The following is a 9149-nucleotide window of genomic DNA, read 5'->3' as shown; positions in this document are numbered from 1 at the left end:
CAGGGGAAGGAATATCTCTCTGTAACTCTCAAATAAATTAAAAATCTTAAAACTTATTTTTCTTTTGAAAAGAGTATGTTAATAAGAAAACCCTGATGAGCCAACAAAAGCTTATGTAATGAATATACTTGGCTTTCTTCACAAGTCAAATAGCATGGAAACCAACAGCTGTCAAGCAACAGCCATTGCCCAGCACATTAGGTACCTGACAAGCTGATTACTTTACGACACAGGTTTACAAAGCAGTGACTGAGCAATTATTCTTATAATAAAATATTGTTTTAATGAAGTACTTGAAACAATCTTAAACATCTGATCAATAAGATTATGCACAAATAAGTATGCTGCACTTTACAAAAAATAAAGTTAAGCATTTAAATATACAAAACAACACTGAATATAGATCTCTTCTTAAAGCACTCTTTCAACATATACATAATTTATAGCATTTTACATAACTTGCTGAAACAACAAATGTGGCCAATTTAAAACTTACTATGGTGCAGAAAATAGCCATAACAGTACTGATTGGAAGAACAGGACGAAAAGTAACATATTTGAGGTGTTTTTCCCCCCAAATTCTTTTTCTAAGAAGCACAGCATTTCCAATTTTTAAAAATCCTGCTTGTAGGACTTAATCGTTCTTTCCGTATGAGATTCTAACCATAGCTATTGTTTTTTACTAGTTATATTCTTCATAGGTGGGACTGAAGAAAGGAAAACAAGGAGAGAGGGCTTGCTTTGCACATCAGCCTCTTCCTCAGATGTCTGACACGCGCCTCACATTTACAGCCAATCTCCCCGAGACATGCTGAAGAGTACCCTTTAAGAACAGACTCCAACATGCAGTCTCACAGTCTGAGATTTTCAATCATTAATTAGTGTTTCTTTGAAGTGCACCAAGATGCTTAAAATTCAGGATAACTAAAAGATTTTACTAAAGGAAATCATAAAAAAAAACCATCCTGCCTGGAATTTAAAATAATATAAATCCCCCCCCCCCCCCCCCGCATGACAAATTCTTTCTGAGATTCTATGCTCTGAGACTGTTCGGCATACTTTTTATTTTGGTTGGGCTGTGAATTTTATTTTTCCTCCAACAACAAAATGGAGCAGCTCTTCTGGAGGTGAAGCTCTAGCCCTGCTCTCTGGGCACACACAGCACACTTTCTGTTTCATGAGGCCATTTTAATTTCCCCTCGTTTTGAACTCAATGCTCAGCATTCCCTCCAATGCTTTCTACCTTTTCCAACGAGGTGTTTCAGTAGCTTCAACTTCAAGGTTTCCCTGACAAGGGTGCCCTCTCGCCTGGAGTGAAATGTAGCCCATGGGGAGATAAACCAGATCCTCAGCAATTGTGGGCACAAACTATTTCCACTTGTCTCCTTCTGGCAACACTGGGATTCAGCCAACCAAAGTCACCACAGGCCCTACTCTTTAGCTGTCACTTTAACTGTGGCAGGTCCCAGTTACCTAAGTAACTTCTGACTCCAACCCAGAAAACCTAACAGTTTGGGAAAGGCTCAGTACAGGATAAAATACATTTTTCTTGGTAAACAGTAACATATCAGAGAAAAACATCTCAAACTACTATAGTTTGGCAAACAAAATGAATAGTAACAGATTATAATTAAACACACAAGTAGGCAGATGTCCACTTCTGTGTAAACTATGTTTCACAGCTGATTTTCAGAAAAGAAAGCTAAGTTCTGGTCTGTAAGAACTCCATGGGATGTTTAGGTAAGACTTAATAACAGTTTGTAGTTGTAAACAATGCTTTTCCATACTGGTGATTATTTTTCAGAAATGGGAATTTCAGGATAGTGCAACAATGCTTATTATGTCTTCTTTGGCAGTAAACAGCAAAGATCTGCATGGAGAGTGGAGTGGTCACTTCAGAAGGGCCAGGTACAGAGCTCGGGAATACTTCATCTCTCTTTCCTGTTCCATGCAAAATATCAAATCCCTGAGGCTGACTCTTGTGATTCTTGGACGAAGCAACTGCTTGGTGGCTGTTAGGCTGGTTGTCCCAGAAGGAAGAATGTAGTCTTTTAAGCCCTAAATGGGTGAGAAAAGCAACTTAAGGAATCTTTCATTCACTGGCCCAGGTACCGAGATCATACAATGATGAAGATTCAATTCCACCTCCATCTTACACAGCTGCCATGCATTATCTACCCTTAGTCTCTTACCTGGATGCTGGAGAGCGCTTCTGAACTGATCTCTCCACTTCCACACTCCACTTTGCTCCATTGTTTCCTGAACATTGTACACCAGACTTTCCTCTTTGAAAGTATTATACAAAACTTTTTTTTTAATAAGGTTTATTTATTTACTTTTATTGTAAAGTCAGATATACGGAGAGGAGGAGAGACAAAGAGGAAGATCTTCCATTCAATGTTCCACTCCTCAACTGGCTGCAATGGCTGGAACTGAGCTGATTCGAAGCCAGGAGCTAGGAGCTTCTTCCAGGTCTCCCACGCAGGTGCAGGGTCCCAAAGCCTTGGGCTGTTCTCATCTGCTTTCCCAGGCCACAAGCAGGGAGCTGGATGGGAAGCAGGGCTGCCGGAATTAAAACCGGTGCCCATATGGGATCCCAGCGCATGCAAGGCAAGGACTCTAGCCACTAGGTCACCACACCAGGCCCAGTTTGTTTGTTTGTTTGTTTGTTTGTTTTTAATCTGAAAGAGCTACAAAGAGGGAGAGACAGAGAGATCTTCCATCTGTTAGTTCACTCCCCAAATGGTCATGACAGCCAGAGCTGGACAAAGAGCCAGTAGCTTCTTCCAGGTCTCCATGTGGTTATTGTGGCTCAAGTGCTTAAGCCATCCTCTGCTGCTTTCCCAGGTGGATTATAGGGAGCTGGATCAGAAGTGGAGCAATAGGGGTCCATAAGGGCTGTCGGGCTTAACCTCCATCTCCTATGTAAAACTTAACAATGTGATGGGTCTATCTGTCAGTTTGTACGATTTATTTTTATTGCTTTTATTGGAAAGTCAGATATACAGAGAACAGAAGACACCGTGAGGAAGATCTTCCATCTGCTGATTCACTCCCCAAGTGACAGCTATGGCCAGAGCTGCACTGATCCAAAGCCAGGAGCCCAGAGCCTCTTCCTGGTCACCTGCACTGTTCAGGGTCCCAAGGCTTTGGGCCGTCCTTGACTGCTTTCCCAAGTCACAAATATGGGAGCTGGGCCGCCGGGATTAGAACCGGCACCATATGGGATCCTGGCACATGCAAGGCGAGGACTTTAGCTGCTAGGCTACTGTGCTGGTCCCTATTTGTCAGTTTGATTGTGGTGATGATTTCATGGGCATATGCATTCATGAAAATTGAATGAAATATACACTTTAAATGTGTGCAGTGCTCTGTATATCAACAAAAAAGGAAATGTTGCACTGTTTAGGATTCACCACATCATGATTTCAAAATCTGTAATTGTCCAGAGTGGCTACTTGAGTGATTGTTAAATGTTAAGTACTTTCAAACATTACCTCCTTCCTTTCATACACAAATTACATGAGTGCTACCCAATTAATGAAACGAGGAAACTGAACATAGGCATGTTAAACAATCTGTTCAAAGTGATATAGCAGGGTTAAGCAGGGACAGAACTTGTCTAAGTTAATCTAAAGCTGAGTGCTCTTAACCAATGTGCTATATGATCCACCACATCAGGTACAAACTCAGTACTCCCCTGGCTTCCTTGCAGTCTTATTTCCCATTGCTCCTTTACAAAGCATCTTACTTCCAGCCATACGGCTCTTCTGCCAAGATGCAGAGATCAGCAAAGGGCCATTTTAGGCCAATCCACTCTCATCTGCCTAAATGGCTAAAACAACCAGAACTGAGCCAATGCAAAATCAGGAGCCGGGAGCTTCTTCTGGGTCTCTCACATGGGCTGGTAGGGTTCCAAGGACTTGGACCATTCTCCACTGCTTTTCCAGGGCACAAGGAGGAAGGTGAATGGGAAGTGGAGCAGTCAAGACACAAACTGGTCCCCATATGGGAACCCAGAGCCTGCAAGGGGAGGATTGGCTAGTTGAGCCATTACAACACTTCCCTTAGCCATAAATAGGTATACTGTGCTAAAGCCGAATCTGTATACATCTGCAAATGTTGACTACCAAATGTGCGCCTCCATAGTTCAGCATTTTATGTGAATTTTAAACTAAAAGGCTGCATGGGTACTATGTCTTCTTTTTTCTAAAGATTCATTGCACTGGGCCATGTGGAAACCATGAGCCTCTTTTGGGTCTCCCATATAGGTGGCATCTGAGCCATCTGCTGCTGCTTTCCAAGGCACATTAGCAGGGAGCTGGATCAGAAGTGGGGCACATGGAACTCAAACCAGCCCCCAAATGGGATGCTGGCATTGCAGGGGGCAGCTTAATCCTTTATGCCACAGCATTAGCCTCAACAATTCCACTTCATATGTAAAATTCCAGAATTATGTCACATGCTCACCAAAAAACATGCAGAAGAATGCTCAGCATTATTACTCACAATAGCTGTCAGTTCAATTGCAAGGGAAGACTTTGGTGGAATGGGCAACTTCTGACCTAGCTAGCTCCCTCAGGCGCTTCATCTGAGAAATGCAGTGGAATATGGCCCAAGGGTTTTGGGCTCCTGCTATCCATGTTGGAGACCCAGATGAAGTTCCTAACTTTTACTGTTGGCATGGAGTGGGCTGGCCATTGAAGCCAACTTAAAAGTGAACCAATAGATGGAAGATCTCACTGTCTCTCTGTTTCTCTTCCGAAATACATAACTAAATCTTCTTAAAAAGAGTAAACTGCATGCAATTCAATACTATGGAATACTATACAGCAGTAACAACTATATATAACATAAACGATTATCACAAAATGTTAAATGAAGGACACAGAATAAAGGAACACACATTGTATAACTCCATTTCTATGAAGCCCCAAAAGAGGCAAAGCAAAAAAAACACTGTCTTGAGTCCCTTATGAGGCAATGAAAGTGACCAGGAGGGCCCGAGGCTCTCTGCAGTGCTAGTGATTTCCCCATCCTGATCTATCTCTTCATGGCAGTGTCCCTGCTGTGAAAACTCAGTGAACTTATGATTCATGCACTTATTGCATTATTCAATAAAAAATTAAATTGCAAGCAAACAAAACAAATGCCCTTGTTGTATAGGAAATTGAAAGGGGAGAAAAAGAAAAAATAAGAATATAAGGCAAAACTGTTAAACAGGACAAAAAGAGATTCAATCTTTTGCATAAGAACAAAGAGGTCACAGTTCACGCTCGTCATGTGATGAGCCTGAGAGGCCCAGCAGGAAAGAGCCGCATGACAGCTGCCAGCACGGGGTGAAAAGGAGGCCATTCCAACAGGACGCAGCCGAGGGCCGGAGGCAACACCAGAAATGAAGCAAACCCCAAGGGACATCCAGTAACCCCCACACAAATGTCTTTCATATTTCACAAGTTTATGAAGGTGACAGCATTTTCTTCCCCCAATGACTGATTGACTTAGAAAGTCAATATTTCTTAAACCTGAACATAAAATACAAGTATAGCATTTTTATTTCGTGATTATGATTCAGGGAAGTTTCACAAGGCCTTGGCCAGAATATCCACTGTAAAGTGGATAGGGATGCGGAAAACAGATGCATTTTGCCACCATCCATTTTAACTGTTTGTTGCCCATCAGGTTCTTTCCACAAATTGGCCAGGACCAATTTGTGGTTACATTTCACTATCAGTACCAAGGATACTAACCCAGTTAAGGGACAGAAGATTTTTAGGAAGGAAAAACAGGCTCTCTTCACAATGTCCTGTATATTTCTGATATAGATCAATTTTATACATGAGGATTTTTGTTAGTCTAGACTTGGAGGAAAAAGAGTATAAAGTGGAAGGTTGAAAGAAATAATCCACTTGCCATGTCTATAACACATGTCCTAGGAAGCATAGTCAAATATAAATGGTAATCTGCTTTAACACCACGAGATCAACCAAGCCTTCCCTAGCTCATTAAGCTATACCACCCAATCTAATTTCAGAATGAAAAATTAATACTTTTTAACTGCTTAAAAAAAGTTTGCTTTGGACACAGCAGAGTAGCCTAGTGGCTAAAGTTCTTGCCTTGCATGTGCTGGGATCCCATATGAGCGCTGGTTCCTATTCCGGCTGTTCTATTTCCCATCCAGCTCTCTGCTAGTGGCATGGGAAAGCAATAGAGGACAGTCCAAAGCCTTGGGACCTTACACCCACGAGGGGTTCCTGGCTTCACATCCATTCAGCTCTGGTCATTGTGGCCACTTAGGGAGAGAACCAGTGGAATAGAAGATCTTTCCCTGTCTTTCCTCTCCGTAATCTGATTTTCCAATTAAAAATTTTTGTTTTTATTTAAAGGTAGATTTTTACACAGAGAGGAGAGACAGAGTGCTCTTTTATCTGCTATTTCACTCCCCAAATGGCTGCAACAGGCAGAGCTGATCAGAAGTAGGAGATTCTTCCAGGTCTCCCCCATGGAGATTGGGGCCTAAAGCCTCAGGCCATCCTTCACTGCTTCCCCAAATCACATGCAAAGAGCTGAACTGGAAGTGGAAAAGCTGTGACATGAACTGGTGTCCATATGAGATGCTGGGGCTTGCAGGCAGAGAATTACCTGAAATGCTGGCCCCAAAAATAATTTTTTTAGCTTTTTTTTTAAAAAAAGATTTGTTTGTTTTTTTTTATTACAAAGCTAGATATACAGAGAGAAGAGATACATAGAGAAAGATCCTCCATCCACTGGTTCACTCCCAAGTGACCACAATGACTGGAGCTGTGCTGATTCGAAGCCAGGAACCAGGAGCCTATTCTGGGTTTCCCACATGGGTGCAGGGTGCCAAGGCTTTGGGCCGTCCTCTACTGCTTTCCAGGCCACAAGCAGGGAGCTGGATGGGAAGCGGGGCCTCCGGGATTAGAAACGGTACCCATATGGTATCCCAGCACATGCAAGGTGAGACTTTAGCCAGTAGAGGCTATCATGACAGGTTCTGAATTTTTAAAAAAACATATATTAATTAATTTATTTGAGTATCCCAGGAGGGAGGGAGAAATGGATCTTCCATTTGCTCATTGACTCCCCAAATGGTCACAACAGTAGTGACTAGGACAGGCCAAAGCCAGGAGCCTAGAATTGTTTATGGGTCTCTTACACTGGTTGATGGGGCCCAAGTATCTGGGCCACCTTGTGCTACTTTTGCAAATGCATTAGCAGAGAACTGGATTGCAAGTGCAGCACCCAGAACTTAAGCTGCTCAGACAGGATACTGACATTGCAGGCCATAGCTTAATCAGCTATACCGTAAGAAGTAGCCTCTGTTGAAACTTTTGAGAACGAAAAAAAAAAATCCCTGAGTATCACCAGTCACCAGTTTCAAAGAAGTAACACCATGTAAAAAAAAAAGAAAAAAAAAAGATTTATTTATTTTTATTGGAAAGTCAGATATACAGTGAAAAGGATTGACAGACAGGAAGCTCTTCTGTCTGCTGATTCACTCGCCAAGTGACCGTTACAGCTGTAACTGAGCTGATCTGAAGCCAGGAACCTGGAGTTGCTTCTGGGTCTCCCACGCAGGTGCAGGGTCCAAAGGCTTTGGGCCGTCCTCAACTGTTTTCCCAGGCCACAAGCAGGGAGCTGGATGGGAAGCGGGGCTGCCAGGATGGGAACCGGGACCGATATGGGATCCAAGATTATTCAGGGCAAGGACTTCAGCTGCTAGGCTACCACACTGGGTCCAGAAGTAGCACCATTTTAAGAAGGGTACAAAATACTCAAAATAACTAGGCACTCAATTTTTATCCCATCAACCTAATAAAGTCATGAAATACAAGATTCTCTACCTGTGTTTCTACATTCCCTTAAATTAGATCACTCCTACAGCGTGAGAAGCAGAAACCACAGTGTTGTGAATCCAGTGGCTTCACTGATGTGTGGACGTGCTCAGTGTCATGAGTCCCTATTGATTTGATTCAAAATTTTCTGGATTACTGAGCACTGGTTACAGGTAAAGAAACATTCTAAGTACCACAGTGGTCAATACTAGCTATTTCCTGCCTGACAAACTTCAAACTAAACTAGAGATAATGACAGCAATTATCTCCAAAGTTGGTCTACACTGAATGGTAACAGCCCCTGGTACCCATGTTTAAGTCCCAATCTAACGTTACCATGTACGTATTAAATGATAACTCAATTCTTTTAAACTTTGAGGAAAAAAACAAGAACTAGACATGGGGATTACAAGAATGAATACAGGGCCCCAGAACAAAACTTTACCTTTTAAGTATTGGGAGTAAAAATAAATAAAAGTGCCCTGGATGTGTGAACGGAACAAGAAGGAACAAGAAGGAACAAGAAGGATGAAAAATCCACATTCTAAAGAACAGAGTAGAAAATACTGAGCTTTAAGATTGACTGCCCTCTACCGGTCAACAAGCAGAACACATGAAGCTCCAAAATCCACCTTCACCATCATCTACTATCCCTTCAGAATTATTTCAGAATACAGACAACTCTGCACATTAACTTTTGCCCTAGAACACTGTCATGACAAAATATGTGTGTCTCAACAGTCTTCTACAGAAGCAAAGAAACATCAGATAAGGAATCATGGGTTTTGAATTCTAATTGTAGTCCTATAATTATGGGGGCTTAAAGAAGAAAGACTAATTGGCACAGTTTGTTGACCACTATCCATCCTTATCTCCAACAGAACATTTCTTAAATTGAAGATCCAACCGTTCAATTTCCTAATGAGGTATACAATTGAATGTTTTCTAGGCATCTCAAATTCAAGATGTTCTTAGCCATTATATTTTTCCTTCTTCCTCTTCTCTTTTATATTTAAAAGAATGATAATATCAATCACCTCCAAAACCCAGGCCAGAAAACTGGATGACATGTTCAGTCTCCTTGTCCTTTATAGTACACCTACCAGTTACTAGCAACTCTATGCCCTTAACAGTTCCCAAACCATCTCAAACTACCCCAAGCTGTTCCCAAACCATTCCAAATTTCTTCCCGCATTTTTGACTTCTATTATTTCTGCCTCAATTACTTAAGCAAGCTTCTGAGAAGCCTCTCTATATAGTGCACTACAATGAGAAATATCTTTCTAATCTTTT

General features: G+C 41.8%; 1 protein-coding gene across 1 annotated transcript in view; it reads right to left on the bottom strand.

Annotated features, from left to right (window-relative positions):
- Positions 1–1058: 1058 nt before the first annotated feature.
- TAF4B (TATA-box binding protein associated factor 4b) overlaps positions 1059–9149 on the bottom strand; it is a 94067-nt gene continuing 85976 nt past the window's right edge. Inside the window, exon 15 of the mRNA XM_036493589.2 lies at positions 1059–2058. Coding sequence (XP_036349482.2) covers positions 1891–2058 — 168 coding nt within the window. The 3' untranslated portion in view covers positions 1059–1890. The remainder of the gene's footprint in view (positions 2059–9149) is intronic.

The sequence above is a fragment of the Ochotona princeps genome, chromosome 18 (assembly GCF_030435755.1).
Source record: "Ochotona princeps isolate mOchPri1 chromosome 18, mOchPri1.hap1, whole genome shotgun sequence".
In the NCBI taxonomy this organism is placed as follows: Eukaryota; Metazoa; Chordata; class Mammalia; order Lagomorpha; family Ochotonidae; genus Ochotona; species Ochotona princeps.
Note: the sequence above shows the minus strand (reverse complement) of the source record. Positions and strands in the feature narration are given on the sequence as shown.